This window comes from Toxorhynchites rutilus, chromosome 1 (genome assembly GCF_029784135.1).
Source record: "Toxorhynchites rutilus septentrionalis strain SRP chromosome 1, ASM2978413v1, whole genome shotgun sequence".
Lineage (NCBI taxonomy): Eukaryota > Metazoa > Arthropoda > Insecta > Diptera > Culicidae > Toxorhynchites > Toxorhynchites rutilus.
The window spans coordinates 3,823,317-3,841,308 of record NC_073744.1 but is presented as its reverse complement, the minus strand read 5'-3'; the positions used below and the strand labels follow the sequence as shown (position 1 = coordinate 3,841,308).

At 35.8% G+C, this 17,992-nt stretch overlaps 1 protein-coding gene across 4 annotated transcripts in view; it reads left to right on the top strand.

Annotated features, from left to right (window-relative positions):
- The window catches only part of LOC129774792 (segmentation protein cap'n'collar), a 164,967-nt gene that overhangs the window by 88,464 nt on the left and 58,511 nt on the right, over nt 1–17,992 (top strand). For all 4 annotated transcript variants that reach the window (XM_055778794.1, XM_055778873.1, XM_055778954.1 and 1 more), the window contains 2 exons: nt 14,686–14,807; nt 15,274–15,765. In XM_055778794.1, coding sequence (XP_055634769.1) covers nt 14,686–14,807; nt 15,274–15,765 — 614 coding nt within the window. The remainder of the gene's footprint in view (nt 1–14,685; nt 14,808–15,273; nt 15,766–17,992) is intronic.

The following is a 17,992-nucleotide window of genomic DNA, read 5'->3' as shown; positions in this document are numbered from 1 at the left end:
AGCGCATCTAAAAGACAACGAGGGATTATTAAACATAATTGGGCTTTAAGTCAGAGCGACAAACTAGACGAAAAATTTGAAAAAAATCGGTATATGACCATAATCCGCTATATTATTCTTTGGATTTATATGCAGAAATTTATAAATCGTTTTCTTCAGTTCACCTTAACTCATGAACGGAGCAACGGATTGAAACAGTCAGTATCAAGTTTGATGCGACTTAGTCTGGATCAGGTTTATATGCCAAGGAAGCTATGAAAACCATTCGGAAAGATGGATATTTTGAAGGTGATTGTTAATTAAAATTTTGTATATCTATAAAAATAAAAATGATTTGCTGTCCTTTCCTCACGATTTAACTCAAGAACGGAGCAACGGATTTTAACAGTCAGTATCAGGTTTGGTGCATCTCAGTCTGCATTAGGTTTATATACCACAAAAAGAAATTATGCACCGCGAGTATAGATAACGTATTTAATTTCTGTGGGAACTTGAGTGCTCTAAATATCAATTATGGGTGGGACGTGCTCCCGTGGCCGATTGGTTAGCGTCCCACACTATCATGCCGGAAGTTCGGGTTCGATTCCCGTTCTGGCCGGGGGATTTCTCGTCAAAAAACTCTTCCGGCTTGCACTGACTGTGGTCATTCGTATTCTAGAGCTTGCCCCTCCAGAGCACATTCAAGGCGTGTTATTCGGCATAGAAATCTCAACCAAGTACTACTAATGAAAATGATGCAAGTAATGCAACGTTGACAAGTTTCACTGGAACGTTAGTGCCATCAAAGAGAAGAAAAAGAGGATGGGACGAAGTTCGCCGGGTCAGCTGGTTCATAATAAAACATTGGAATCATTTCGAGAAAAAAAACAAACAAACTAAAATAACAACAGCCATTGAGTAACCTATCTATCAATTTCATGCTGAATTTTCCTTTTTTGTTTTATTTCATTCATTATTTTAATGCTGTCCCTTGGCCTTCTTTATAGGTTCCTAATCAGAATATTCATCTGATTCCCAAAATTATCGTGCCGTGGTTTTATAAAAAGGGATTCTGATTTTTAGAATTTGCATCAGAACCTAGCAAAATTGTAGTTTAAAAAAATTAAAACACAAAAAATCATGGAATGGGCTTAAAAAAAAGATTTTATTTGAAATTTTTGATTCAAGTCATTCTTTCTTACAGTGTCTTTGTGTAGCTTATAAAAATCTCAAAAGCTTGTTCATTTGATATTTCTAGAATATTTATTCGTTATTACTTTTCCCATAACAATAATTCAGATTAAAAATTCATTCTAATTGTACAAGTTTACGTGTTTTAATCTTTTTTAGATTACATTACTACCTTGAGATTTGAAAAAACAGTTTGTTTGAATTAATGGCATATGCTTTCATCAAATAATTTCAATGTTTGACCATTTAAAAATTAAAATCATTTCTCATGTTCTACTAATTAGACGTGAGAACTAAAGATAATAAGCCCACGACTAACGGTATTAATTATATCAGCACTTCCGGTGGAAGCTATTTTAGTCTTACATCAGCATAACTACGAACATTTAAAACAAAAATGAATTTGTTTTTGTGTTAAACCTGGGAAAAAGGTTTTTGTTCCTAGAAAATTTGATTAATTTTAGAACAAGAAAAAAATCTACACAAAATTCTGCATAAAAATTTATATTTTCCTACAGTTTATTTTTTATTTCCTACAAAAAATTAGCTCGACATATAACAAATTACAAAAAATTAGCTCGACATATTAGCTCGACATAGAACATATAACTGTTTTATAGACAAATATAAATTTTGTAAAAAAATACAGCTCGAAAACTGTTTAGGCTAATTACTTCCATAAGATTATTTAAATTGTTTTCTTATTTGTACTAAATGTATTTTTGTACTAATATATCATTTTCAAAACTTGAAAAAAAAAACTAAAAAAAAATGTTTTGAAAAAAACATTTTTAAACACGTTAATGTTTTGCAAAAAGGTTCACAATTTTTGAATACGCCCTTATTGAAATACCCGTAATTAAAATTGGTCATCTGATGGTGGAAATTGTGATTTTAGATAGTTGCTTCCATATGTGAAAAAAAAAAGCAAAAAATGGAGAGGGCCGGCTGATTTTGCGTGAAATTGCGCTCTATACAATTTATTTATTTAAATATGTTTTAGTGTTATTTTTTTTATATTCAGCACAAAAATATAAGATTGCTTGGCAGATAAAAAAAGTACAAGAACAAATAACTCGAAAACGCTTAGTTTTAGGATAATAACTGTCATGAAGCTTTTAATTAGAATTTACTTATTCTAAAAAAGTGTTTGTACTAAAGTAATGTTATTTAAAAGAAAATTAGTACAATATAATTCTAGGGATAATTTTGCGAGAGAAAAAAATGATTTTTCAATTTAGTACAACAAAGATTATCGGATAATTCTGCATTCCGTTTTGATGACACTTTTTGGGTTTTCAATTAAAATAATTCAATTCAATTAGATATGATGTAGTTTCATGCCGTGTCTGTTTTTGTGAAATTGATACTTTTTATTTTGGGGATTTGGGATTGAAAACAAAAAAAAATATAATCTATATAAATAAAAATGTAAGACAAAATCTGTTGGGAAGCGGAAACCCCGAAGAAGGGATGGTCCGATTTTAGCCTCCTGTATTTTGTTGTATTCTTCTCTTCCCGTAGATCAATAAAGTGGAGAGAAAAATCGGAAAATTTTCGGAAAATCCTGAAGGAAGGTCGGAAAATTCGGAAAATTGAATTCCAACATGTTCGAAAATTACGTCATAATAATTCGATGTCCATTCGATGTTTGCGCTATCGAAATTGATCTTTGTTCGTAAGTGGAAATGGATTTTCAGGCGAAATAACGCATTCTTATATCTTCTATCTATATATCTATCTATATAAATCTATATAAAATGGAAGGCCAAATGTGTTGGTGTGCCCTAAACCCGAGGAAGGAATGGTCTGTTTTGAGCTCATATTATTTTGTAATATTCTCTGTATCAAACATGTATTCCATGCAACGGAGAAACATATTATTTCCAAATGCTTGAAGAATCTTGAACGAGAATTGTGTCTGAAAAAAATTTTATATTATAAGGACGAATTTTTGTAGAAGTACTAAACAATTTATAGTAAAATGAAATTGTAAAGGGTCAAAGGGTAATCAATCAATGAAGAGTTCAGTGATTGAACTCACTAACGTTCACTTAGTAAGAAAACGTGGATGTTTGAAAGTATTCAAATCAAAAAATCTATTTTGGGCGGGACGAAGTTCGTCGGGTCAGCTAGTATATAATAATATATAATCGAATCCTGTATATAATCGAGTCAAAAAATAATTTTTTTTATTCGTTTTTTTATGCATATATATTTGTTTTTTTGACTTTTTTTGAGTGTTTGATTCATCCCCTTAAAGTCAGAAAAGATCTTTCTCACATGAAAAAAAATAAATTTATTCAGAATCTTTTAGGAAATGATAGACGATTATTCGACGAAAAAAAAACCTTCTACGCATATGTTCGAATTTCAACAATGACAGAGTTATAGAACTTTATTTTTTATTTCGGACTCTGTTGCTTCCATTCGAAAGATGAGAAAAATTTGTACAAGATATATTAGTGGATTCAAGCAACATTATGAAGGTGAAAAACTTAAAAACTGATCATTTTTGAAGCATATAATAAATTCAATTATAATTATATATAAACAGATAATAAATTAATGAAAAAATATAACTCAGAGAAATTTTTCCGGCCCCAAAATATATGTAAAATTTTGTGAACAAAAATTCAACAAATTTAAATTTTTTGGAACAAAATAGCTTTCCCGAAAAAAAAGGAAAAACATATAATATGATTGTATAATATATTTTTTTCCGCAGATCTTTTTATGGTAAAAATTTTGTACCATTTTTGTTTATTTTTCTCATTGAAACATTTTTTTACTAAAATATTTTTAAATTGTTTATTTTTCATGGAAACAGTTTCTGGACTACAAATTCCTTCACAAATTTGGTCATACATTGATGAAAAAAAAACTGATTGTTTTGTGATTGTTTTCTGTGCAGGTATATACATAAGCAAAATAAAAACAATATGTAAAGTCCGAGCTAGATTTCAATCTTTTTTCATGAAAAAAATATAATAAATAAAATTAGTTAAAAAAACTGGTTTCCATCAAAAATATGACCATTTCTGAAAACATGTCACTTTTGAAGCATTCATTTAGTAGCAAATGAAAGATATTTAGTCGAACTTTCTAGTAAAAATATTGAACTAAACCTCTACCTCCACCTCTATGTCCACTTCTGGTAAAACAACTTTTGGCTTTTAATCATTCTCGTTATTGTGTTGTTTTTGTACGGTATGCTTTCTTGTTTGTGATATTTATTTTTCAACTAGCTGACCCGACGAACTTCGTCCCTCCCAAGATTGATTTTTTGTATGAATTCTTTAGAATATTTACGTTTTCTCACTAAGTAACCAAACGTTCCTGGTTTCAATCGCAGAACTCTTCATTGATTGATGTTCTAATTTACTCTTTAAGATATCCTTTTATTATAAATTGTCTAGTATGTATACTTAAATGTAGCCTAACTTTAAACAAAGAATGACCGGTTCGATACATATTCAAATTTGGCATTATTGATATATTCATTTTCATTTCTCACCGACTCTTCCCCCATGCAGAAAATCATATCATTGATCCACGATGACGAAGCGAATTGCGACAGTGCTGCATTCTGACAAAAAAAAATATTGTTGACAAATCTATCAATACGGTTAATTTATCCGAGCACGTTTCTCGGCTTCGTGTGCGTATGCGTGGACCGATATAATCTAAATTTTCTATTCATTTCCCAAACGTTTGACACTTTGTGTTCCGCATTTCCCCTTTTTGCGAGAGAACATCTCAATTCCCCGGGGACAAATGGAACTGTTCATTTCCAAAGTCGCACTCTCAATGGCTGCCATTGTGCCCTGTTATTTTCCCTCGACAAACTCCTCTCTGTGTATTCCGATGTTTGGGATTTTCGTTAATTTTAGTTTGTTATATACGGTCGTTGGCGTCCCTTTCTGGCAGAGCACCACCATACAATTTCAATAAATAATATAACGAAAATAATTGTGCTGAACGGAATATAACCGCTGTTCCCAGTTTCGAGGGGTCTCCGAGAACTCAACATCGGAGAAAAGAATCGAAGAATTCTTCCAACCATTAATCAAACCATCAACCAGTGGTGCGAGAGTAGCGAGCCTCGCAAAGCTGAAGCTGCTGCTGCCGCCGCTGTGGGCACACATAAGGGACGCCTCGTCGGAGGCTTTTTACGATTTTTCTCTCCGCGCCCGGTGCTTTGTTATTATGAAAATATAATCATTAGTCATAAGTTTTTGACGTTGCCGAAAAAAAAGGAATAAAATATATGTGCATTGATGGGGCAAGAAGAGAGGTTCGGATGTTGCGTTCCTGCTCTGGAAGGACGCGCTGAACACAGCCTGTCGGTTGCTTTCGGAGGAAACGAAAAGGATCCACAGCAGCAGCGGCCGAACACACCCTGGGTCCGGAGAAAGAAGCAGAATTTTTATTGTTCGATAATTTGTGCACTGTAATGGTAACTTCATCAATTTTTATGTGGATATGTGTTCTCATTTCGATACCCCTCAAGAGAAAAGAGCACTCTCGATTCGCGATTCGACTCGCTTCGGGGGGAAACTGTACCCTCGGAACTCTGTGCATTCTTTAGCTAAGGAAATGGAAGGAAATTTAATTTAAACTTTGTTTAGAACATCTTCCAGAGTGTGTCAATTAGGTGTGATCGATTTTAATTAATAGCAATTGGGAACACGGCAATAAGTATTTGAAATAGTCGTTTTTTTCGTGGATGTTAATTGAAATTCCATTTCCTGCTGATTGTGATAAATTTTTCGATGATGACTGAGCGCGGACTATTAAACAAATGAATTTTAATTGTCAATTGATCTTTGGCGTCTGCTGTGGCGCGCATTACTGACTAATTGAATTTCAATTAGCTTCTAATTCATTTTCCTCCAGTGCACGTCTCGTAATTGAGGCTAATTTTGACCAAATATGAGCCTCTTGAGCTTTCTATTTTATCATTTAGCCCGCGATTAGTCAGGTTCGTCGCTTCGTAAGGTGCGCGCGAACGTGCAAGTCTTTCCAACGCCATTGTTTTGACCATCGGTTCCCGCAAACATTCCGCGCGGTATTTGTCCGTGATACACACTCATCACAGACAGAAGCGAATCAAGTGCGCATCTTGAAATGGCGCGCGCTCCAGCAAATCGGTCCGAATTTACATACGCAGTTTTCCGTAAACAAAAGCCGAAATGTTTGTGTGCGTGTGTTAAACACCGATAAAAAAATTCAACTATGGAAATAACCTTCAACTCCCAAACACGCCAATGTTCTTAAATTAGCTTTTTTTCTCTCCCTGTCTCTATTTCTCTCCGATTCTCTTTCGGCCATGTTTTCAGGCATCCACAAACTTGGCTTGACTTTTTTTTTGTTTCCCCATTGATTCGCTTCTCCTCCCCAAACGTGCTTTGGTTTTATTTTCGATTACCGATTTTGGCGCTTTTTCGCATCGCATCGCGTATTCAGTCTATTGTTTTTGTGTTTGATTTGACGTGATTTTTCTCGTATCGATTCACCGCGCTACCTCTGCGCTTCGAGAGGGCGAACATTTTCTATTTTATTGGTTTATTGGAAAATGAGGGTAAGATTAATATTTTCGGTTCTTGAATCAGTCGGTTTAAAGTTAGAGCGGAACAAGGGACTTTTTTTTTATTTTGAGGTAAATGAACTAAAAACAATTTTTCAATTTTCCAATAATTAAAGATTTAGTCTAACAAATCATTTGAATTAACTTCAAAAACTGGTTTCAATGAACAAGTAAGAATTTTTTATTTATTTATTTATTTACAATGATTCTACATCCCATTGAGGGATTAGATTTTCTTCACAAATTTTCGCAATTAAGATCGATCCATGGCTGCAGTTCTCCAACTTCCGGCTGTACCAATTCTTGCCAAGTCCTGCACCACCAGGCCCAATCACCTTGCTCGCTGGGCTCCTCTCCTTCTTGCAACTGAACGAAAATAATCAATTCCATGAAGAACAGGTCTACTAAAGCAAGTGTTCGTTTCTGTTCCTTTTTTTTTATTTATCGAAAAAAAAACACTCAAAACAGAAAACTTTTTTGTGGCCCGATTCTAGCATTAAGATGATATGTACATTTGGCTATTTAAGAGACATTTTTTGGTTTTCGCATCTCCCCAAAAAAAATCTCAGTCCAATGTTTGACCTCAGAACTACAAGATTATTCAACAAATTCAGACGCATAGTAGATAACATATGAATTAACATATATATAAATAAACATGGAAGGCCAAATGTGTAGCTAAGCGCGAAACCGAGGAAGGAATCGTCCGGTTTGAGCCATCTTTATGTTGTTGTATTCGTCTCTGCCCGTAGATCAATGCACAAAGGTCCAGGAGGTGCATTTAAGTGGAAATTAGCATTTAGAACTCGATAGTTATTCTCATGGAGCGCTCATTTTTATGTTATCAGAAATAGGGTGACCAAAATTGTCGATGAAATGAAAAATCTAACTTTCTTATTTTTATAGATAGAGATAAACATAGTTTGACAATTATTTTATACAACTTCGTAAAACAAAGCTTTTTTCTATCTTTTAATATAATCGATTTAGCGCTATGTTGCATCAGGGTTTTTTTCGCATTTACTTTTATATTTCTAATTCTACATCAAAACTGTCGTCGTACGACTTTTAGACCTTATCAAGACCAACATTTTGTGATGCAGAACTTATCAATATCATAATCCTACCCAAATTTACTGATGGTTTTTTATCCAAAAACTCATGAATTAAATTTTAATTTGATTAATCACAAAAAATAACATAGTTTCTAAAATCACACGTCATGTAGAGTGCAATAGGCTCTTTCAAATTCCGCCAATAAACTTTGTTTATGTTCGCCGCAGAAAGGATGACAAACAATTGAAGAGAGCATATTTTTTGGGAAGAAATATCAATAACTTTGAGTGAAGTTGAGATATAGACAATTTCTGCATCGCAAAATGTTTGTATTGGTAAACTCTAAAAGTCTTTCGAAGACAGTTTCTATGTAGAATTTGAAATATTAAAGTTAGAGCGAAAAAACAGTTTTTTTTTTTCATGGCGACCTTAACGCAACATAGAAAAAAGGCACTATGTCGGTTATTTCAAGAGATATAAGAAAACTTTATTCCACAAAGATATTTCAAATAACTGGAGCTACAACATTATCGAACTATGTTTATCTCTATATATGAAAATAAGAAAGTTATATTTTTCATTTCATCGACAATTTTGGTCACCCTACTTTTGATAACATAAATTGTGAAAAATTTAAATTAGTAGATTGAAATAAGTTTTTGGAAGTGAAGAATTTAAAAGTTAATGTTATTACTTTTATCCCAAAAATCCATCATACACATGATCGTTTCTATCAACCAAGTTAAATCCTTTTACAGTTGGTTCTTTGACATCTAACTTCTATCGTTCTTAATAATATTATTTGAAACAATTCCTGGTGGAAATTCAATTAGAATCTTCTAAAATCTCGATTTCTACTCCACTGTACTTAAAATTACTTTTCACCTCAACATTGAAATGTTACATTTTTTCTTGAAATAAGTCATATTCGAAGGATATTAAAGAAATTAAACTGAATAAAATCGAGTATAAAATAGTATATAACCAGATCATATATAATCGAGTCCGATCTGTACTTTCGAAAATCATTACAGGTCAGACTCGAATATATGTGATTCGATTATATACAATTTTGGACTCGATTATATACAGTTTGGAAAAAACATTTTTTTTTATATTTCAAATATGACTTATTTCAAGAAGAAATGTAACCTTTCAACGTTAAGGTGAAGTTTAAGTGGCTATTACATGTACAGTGGGGTAGAAATCGTTATTTTTGAAGATTTGAATTTTCACCAGGAATTGTTTATATCGATATTACAGCCAAACTAAGAAAGATAGAAGTTGAGCGTCTAAGAGCAAATTGTAGAGCGGTTAAAGAGCTTCAACTTAATTGATAGAAACAATCTAGTTTAATATAAATTTTTAGGATAAAATTAATAATAACACATTGAAAGTCATTAACTTTTAAGTATTTCACTCCCAAAATGTTATTAAAATCCACTAATTTAGTTGTTCCACTACTATATTCTGTACTAAATATTCTCATCTTTCAAATAAAAGTATCAGAGTCGTCTTTCGTAGCATACTTTTTAATGTAGAGCTAGTTTGAGGCAACAGAGTCCGAAACAAAAAAAAAGTTCAGTAACTCTGTCATTGTTGAAATTCGAACAGGAGGTTTTTTTTCATCAAATACGATCGTCTATCACCTCCTGAGAGAATCTGGATAAATTTATTTTTTTCATGTGAGAAAGGTGTTTTCTTGTTTTTAATCAAAAATCAATCAAATTTTTTTACTCGATTATATACTGGATTCGATTATATACAGTGAAATGAAATCAAAAACTGTGCATAATCGAGTCTGCGCTGTATATGCAATATTCCGTTCTGAATCATATTTCGGACACTTTGTAATAATATCTCGAAATGCTCTGATGATATAACTATAGAATTAATATCACAATTGATTCTTTTGAGTAATCACTAGGTTTCACTATCATTTTATATGTGAATTACATTTCAATTATAACATAATAGTTACAAATCTAACAGCACTGCTCATTGTTGTTTGTGTTTGACGTTCACTTAGCGTGAGCATGTAAAATTTAACCGTTCATCAATATTTAAATTTCTCTCGTGTTTCATCAGTTCGCATCATCGTTATCAGTTTACTGTTACTGCTTGCTAGGTATTTCGCAGTTGACTATAAAATATAATCAAGTATAATGTAATTTAAAAAAAAAAACAGAATAAAGTGTCCGAAATTTGAATCCAACTTTTTCCCTACGATTCATATTTCGGACAGTTGAAATTGGTGATACAACAATGTGAGTTTTCAGGCTTATTATTGATGCAAAAGAAATCCAAACATTAGCTTAGTCGAGGAAGCAGAAAGAGAAAACTTGAAGAACTGAAAAATTCATGAAATATAAAAGCGAAATTGGTACAAAAAAAAATGACAAAATAGATGAAACTATGTAACAAAAAAAAAAAAGAATCAAGATTCATGTTCTGTGAATAACATTGAATTATTTTATAACTTTGAACAACAAATAACTTGAATTCAAATATATAACTATCACATTTTAAATCATGAAGCTACAACATGAAGAAACATCAATGAACGACGAACATTTTGGAGGGAAATATGGGAAGGGGTAAATGCTTGCAAATATCACAAAAGAGTTTGTTGGAAATTACTTCAAGTTAATTGAAAAAAAAAACTAGTGGTAAAAGTTCTATAACACTTTTAGACAGGCCAAGTCGTTGCTATTTTCGCATGTTTAATCATTTTATTGCATTAGTAATTGTACAGATATATAAATTAAGCTTAAAATCACAAGAAGCCGTTATGCAAACAGTGCCCGAAATTCGAATTAACTCTCTCCGAAATTTTCTTTTTTAAACGGTTTTATTTAGCTTGCTCTGTAATCTGTTTGTATGTTTATATGTTTGTCTGTAGCGCTGACCCACATTAATAGATATTACGCCCCCTTCCTGTTGACCGATTGATCTGAAATTTGGAACTAGTAAGATACGGTTATTTAAGAAAAATGCAAATCCAAGATGGCTGCCACTACAAAATGGCGAACTACATATTTCCTCAAAACTTCATTAATATGGGTATCAAATGAAAGGGCTTGAATAGTAGAACAGGGTTATATTGCTAACTGCTACTTGCAGTATTATTTTCTAGCTTTTAGTACATTGTTATGTTTAATCACAATTAAACCGTTTAACTTAAAAAGTTTTTTTACTTATTTTATTTATAAAAAGTGTCCGAACTTTGATACTTATTAGCTTCAATTGAAAAACCATTTCATTCTATAATTTTTTTTTATGTTTTCAATCAAATAGGTACCATAGTGGAATTAAGTTTATATCTGTTTTCTGCATCGAATGCTTTAAGTGTCCGAAATATGATTCAGAACGGTAATTTCAAACTATGACGAAAATCAATATGATTTGATATATATGATTTGCACATATGAGAAACACGAATGTATTCTATTCAATGAAGATTCAAGTAACGTTGATAGCAGTGGTGAATGTTTTTGGAAAATCATTTTTCATAAATGCCTCCGTTAGCCGGAAGAAGACAAAACTGAATCGCAAGTGGTTCTTGAAACTTGAATTTGTGATGAGTGACTCAATCTGTTCTTTAGTAATATGTTTTATCAATTCCGTTTGAAAACGTAAAACAAAAAAAAGGTTTTTTTGTGTTATAATGCTTCGATATTTAAAACATGTTCATTTGTTGTTATCTAAAACGTATGATTGAGTTTATTCCGGGAGCTGTTAACCCTATCGTATAATTCCTTATGAAATAAAAAAAACTTCTCATGTGCGCAATATTTATTTTATTTTATATTACTTTTTTTCTAAAATGAATGAACTACCGAATCAAAATGTATATTGAAAACACAGTTCAGATTTGAATTGGCTGGACCCGATACGAATGACCGGCTCAGCACATATCTAACAGTGCGGTTAAAAATTTGAACCTCCCGAGAGCTCATTGAAACATATTCCAAATTACAACGTGTTCATGTTTCGCTTCTCCAAACCAGTTTCGTGGCTGAGAACAATCGCTAGCGCTGTGATCGCGTTCAATGTTCACCCGCGTTTCATCAATTTCCTGACTTGAGGGAGTCGTCTTGAAGCCTCGTGTGTCGTGCCGCAAAGACTTGTTGTACACTTACAGCGCTCCTCAACGCCATCATCGACATCGCCATCCAATCGTCGACATCTTGGCCTCTCTGCTCGATTGGGAAGAACAAAACCCGAATCCTATGTATTTCGTATGCGCAATTATGCCTCGTTCGGCGTCTTTCCCACCACAACCCATCTTCTCTCATCCATCCACCTGTACGCTACTCTGCACCAGCACCGTCGTGAGGATACGAAACTATATAATTTACTCAACACCAGAGCAAAAAGAACCACAAAAAAAAACAGACAAAACACATCCAGACGAGATTGGGTCCGGCTTCGGAGGCGGAATGAGCGTTGCGATGACCCGAACGAGAGTTCTAGGTCTTTTCGATCTGTGCGCGTCGCTCGATCGCAAACGGCGCAGAGCGAAGTAGGAACCACAACAGCAACAGCCGATCCCATTATACGACCATCTTATTTTTTTAAATTTTTTTTTCGGTTCACGCTGTGTTTTATATTGCTCACTTGCTGTGTGTGCCAAAAGGGGGCCTCCTCTCCGCTGGATTATATTGGTTGCTTTTTCGCTGTATGTTTTTTTCGGCTTCATTTTTCATCAGCGGACGCGCTGAGAGGGAAATTTCAACAGTGAATAAAACATAATGAAACAAAAAAAAAACGGTCACATATGGCGACCGGGGTGTGTGATCGCTATCGCGTCGTGGCGACACTCGCGATACCTGTCTGCCTTTGGGTGGGTTTGTTTTGAGTAGCCGCACAACAAAATGGCGGAAAAGTGGAAAGAAATATTGCATTTGGGACCCTTGCTTGGTACAAATAAAAAGTCTGTTCTTCCGCTTCCTCGATAGTTTGATGATCGAACCTACAGCCGTTATTTTGAAAGTTCATTCCCGCCGCTTCTCATATACACGCGCGCTGTGAGCTAGCATTGATTGATCCGGAGGTAATCGAAAATCCGACTATCGGCGATATCGATCAGCAAACTCTCATCGTCATCATCATAGCATAACGCCACATCCCAACACCACCGACCGACGGCATCAAACGGAGATTCGCTCCGCGCCGCCGCCTGTCGAAGCGAAGGTATTAAATACCTTTTTTTTCCACAACGAAATTGACTAATAATGAACCCGATATCTTGTGGTCAGAATCAATAAGAAGAGAAACTAATAGTATTCGACATAATTCCACACCCTGCTCCCATCGATCGTTGAACGGATGAAGGCACGACATCGAGAAAGCCGATTCTGCCGTCATTCCGTCAAAAAATGTCTGTCGGGAGGATAGCGGAGGAAAGAATGTAGCACGAACCCAGCGCCACAGCAGCACCTCTCAACCAGAAGAATCTCTCTTTGTCGATGAGAAGAGCCCGATAAATGCATGCGCTTTGAAAAAAGAGGAGATTCTTTCAAGACAGATATCAGCAAGATCGTGACGAGGTACAAATAGCCCAACAGCAACAAGAACAACAACAACAACAGAAGACAGACAGCGGATCTGCAAAAAAGAAGAGGAAAGTCGAAGAGGCATCTTTGAGCACGCAGGCAAGATGTTCTTCACTATTATTCTCGTCCAGAGTGGCGGTTTCAGGATTGCTAAATTCTTTACAGATCAATCAAACACTTCGTGAGAGAGTTAGAATTTTCAGAACATTGATAACAACAGCAACACTTCGATCCAGATTCACTTCGATAACGCTAAATAACCGAATCGGAATTGCATCCAAAACTGACCTCGGTCAAGTTTTCGAATCTATGTAACGCTTTCACTGGTGCTTCCCTGCGCCAAATTTCACCCGGTAATCGATCTCAGAAGGTGGGTTGAAAATGGAAATTTCGCAACCTTGATCATGGCCACCTGCCGCCGTCCGTTGTGTGCTCTCCATTCGGGGAGATGAGGTGGCCATTATGCAAAGTATGATGCGGTGCCTTGTGTGCTACACTCACTCACTCACTCACCGAACCGAGTCCGCATCCGATCCGTCGTCGTTGTTGCTGACTCTGAATGGGTTGTTTGTGTTGATTCATGGCGCCATGACTATACGAATTTCTCGATTTGAGTTCCGATTTCAACGCGATGAGCGAATGGTTTCGGTTTCATTATTACTACTAGTAGTAGGTGTATTACTTGCTAAAATTTCAAACTCCACTCTCACCGGTTTCCAGGGCTGAAACCGGGGCCTGGTGGCCGACTTATCGGGTCAAGCACTGCTCTTCTCCTACCTTTCTTCCTTTGGCTTCTTCTCACACCAGCAGCGTTGTAAACATGATGATGACGATTAAAATAACTTTTGGACCAGTCAATGAATGCAAGCAGTAGCATCAGCATAGCCGGCAGGTCTCTCGAGACAACACTCTGGGAATGGTTGATGACAATGAGAAATTTGAGCGGCAGAAGATCTGCCGTAAAGGTGTAAATTCCCTCGAGTTCGCCTAGCTCTGCTTCCCGCCGAGAGGATCAATCTTCGATGCGAATCGATGCTTTGACAGATTCCGCATATATATTACCGGGAAAGGTAATTCCAGTAGCGTGAAAAGCAAACTTTCGACGATAGTAAATATTTTGAAAACAAATTCAAACATTGATTTTGTGGTTCGTCTATCAACCGATTGACACTTTTTTCGTCTCTCTCCCAAATTTCAATATTGACATGCTTCGCCACATCGTATCATAACCGACCCTTCGACCCTTGAGCTTAATATGCCATTGAACTGTGCTCTGACCACCACCATATTTGTTGTTTGCTTTTTTTCCAGGTGAATATGTACTCAACGCTACCGCCGACGACAGTGAGGCCACACTCCCGCCACCGCTAGCGGATTTGTTTCTCGAGGAGGAACTCAATTTACCGGAGCTGATCGACGACACTAACAGTGAGGTGAGAAGGAGGGAAACCACAAATCCCCCGAACTAACGCTAAAATAAGTTATTAGGCATGCACGCAACCCTAATCTATTATTCAAACGCACGCGTAGTTTGTCTAAATTGTTAGCTTTGCAGAATCTTTCCGAGTTCTGAACCATACTTGATTGGGGGTGGTGTTGTAAGTCCGGAACCCGGACGTCGATAGAACCTTCCTTATTTTTTCAATGCCCGTACCGACACGATTTTCCCCCACACAACACGGGTCTTTTTTTGCCATCCACACTCCCCGTTAATGTTTAATGCTCCGAGGTTAAGCAAATTATCGATGACCACTGACAAGACTATCGACCATAATTACACTGTTAATTTAGGATTTCAAATAGAGGCGAACGCGCCAGTCGACTATCCGAGCTCAAATACAGTTGGGGGAACGAGAGAATAAAAAAAACAACATTAAATTATACGTTTGTTTAATGCAGGAAGCCGGAGAGCCAGTAAAAAAGACGACGATCACAGAAGAAGACGAGGAAGAGGAGTCCGAGGTCAAACGAATCGAGAAGGAGCTCGAAACATCGGCTGATGAACTGTGCCAAGGTGGCGGTTCTAGCACGAGTTCTAGCCCCCCAAGTGGTACCGAGAACGAGAACGGTCTGAGCGGCGGCAATTGTGGCGCAGAATCCAACAAGGTGGTGTCTTCTGACCCATTATCGGACGGCAAGCACGACAAACGGCAGGACTCAGACCGGACAGCATCGACCAGTAGTGGTGGCTCCAGCTGTTCCAACGATTCGGAAGCGATCGCCCCGACCACATCCGATGATCTAGAGGATTTGCTGTGCGACATGATGATCCAGACGTCGTCCTCCCACTTTCAGCATCCCCGGCAGCCGATGCAAAACTACGGCCATGGGATGCATGGCTCGCTGCGACAGGGTGGCTATCACCATCACCACCATCATCACCATCATCAGGTAAGTGCCGGCAATAATGTGGTCTGAGTTGGAGGGTGAGACAATTGGTTTGGGTAGTGGTTCAATTTTGATATAAATTCGGTGAAGCTGCCAATTTGCAACTTTACATTTGTGGAGCTCGAAATACGCCCGAGGCAGAGTTTTATTCCTGGATATTTAAAATTCAAATAATTCCTCAACATTTATGATTTAACCTTCTTTCCGATCCTATTAAAAAACGCTCGTCGTGATTGTTTTCAAACCATCTTCAAGTGACGATATGTCATGGAAATCGGATGTTATGCATTTTGTTTTTCGTAGGGATGATCTTGATCCGAAGTCTTCTTAAGTTCTAGTTTTTCGTTGGTGAATACAGGAGCTTTCCGTTTCAAATACTTTTTTTGGTTCTCGGAATAAATCGCCGCACAAAACGACTGCAGCAGAAACAACCACTCAGAAAAAGTGTAGTAAGCTAGAAATGCTGTGGCGCGGTATTGTATTGCAAAACAAAAATTAACCCGGCAAACCAGGGAATCAATTTATCATTGTTTTTGGCAGAAAACAAGCGATAAAATCACCGAATGATATTGTCGATATTTTCTTTCAGTGTCACAATCTCTTGTTGCTAATGTTTGTGTATCACAACAAAAAATTGAGACAATCAACTAATGTTGCACCGGTGAGACGACAAAGTCGTATCGCAGTGTGACATTGTTGTGATATACATTCAGGCTGCAGCAAATTTGTTTTTGTGTGGCTGTGACAAACGTTTTGTATTTGTTGCATTTCATGAACAACAAGGAAAGAAACTTTGTCATCAATATGAAACATTTGGGACAATTTTTCGACCAGGTGTATGGCACGATTCTCGCTATCTCATTCTACCTACCGTCACCGCCTATCTCACTATCCCTCTGCTGAAAAAGTTCATCATCGACATCACGATATGTCAGTATGTGGTAAATTAGTAATTCGCGACGACAGTGGCATTGTGTCGACGTCTGGTGGCGACTTCGAATTAAGGCCATAATTTGGGTCCCAAACTCGTTAGTGTGATCTCTATCAGATTAGAAGACGCGAAGCCGGTTTTTAAATTTTAAAATTTGAATGAAAATTTTCACATCATGTTATTTAACTACTTGAAACATGTATTTCTGACTTTCATTCAACCATATGGCTATACAATTCCAACATTGTAACTGATTTTTTTTTATTATAATATAAAGTTATCTTCACAAACAATTTTCGTATGAGACCTTTTCCCCACCTGCAATTCAAGTGTTTTTAATTTAAATAAATTACTAATTTGATATAGAAAAGCTAATTTTTATTCATAATTTTAATTCTGAAAATGTTCATTCCGACTGAAAATCAGCTATTCTTTGACGTTGGCACCAAAAACATGGCGGGTGTCATACGGCTGTTTTCGACTCAATCGTATGTTTTTATGTCAAAGCAGCATTTCTTGTTTGAATAGGTAACGAAATGGGAACGTAAGCATTTTCAAATAAATTCCAAATAAATTTTACAATATTTTTCTTATTTTGGGTACGAAAATATAAGTCGCAAGGATGATTGAATGGAACTGAAGGACACCTTTACAGGTATTTTTGTCGGAAACATGTGCTTAGTTCCGGATTTGGAAAAGGTACGTTTGCCTTTTTCCAAATCGAAAACATGGGTTATGTACTGAATCAGCAGTTGAAAGCGATGATTATTGTGTCGATTCTATAACAAATACCCGAATTCTACATGCCCGAAGACGTTTACCCAAATGTAAGACTTACCTGAAAAAAGTTTACCCGAACGAATATTTACCCGAATGTAACAAATACTCGAATGATCAATTATCCGAATGCAACAAACACCCGAACGACAAAATACCCAGTATTATTCAGTCTCTCCAATGGTTGAGTGTTTTGTGTTACACTTATCATGATGAATGTTAAATAATTTTCATATAATGAAATTGTGATGAAATATTGAATTATTGTTTGTGTACAATGCACTTGTTTTGTTCTTGAAAATATTAAGAAATAAGAGTCTTCCAAACATTGAATAATTTCGACATAGAATAGTCAAAACCATAAATTTCGGATTAAGAATATTCATATTTAAATTAGCGAAAAATTCTTGTAAATCCAAACTGGTCATCTCTTTAAAATAGATGTTTTAAAGAATCTCTTTGCACCCCACAATATGAGTATCAAATGAAAGGGCCTGACTAGTGGAATACGAAAAACATAAA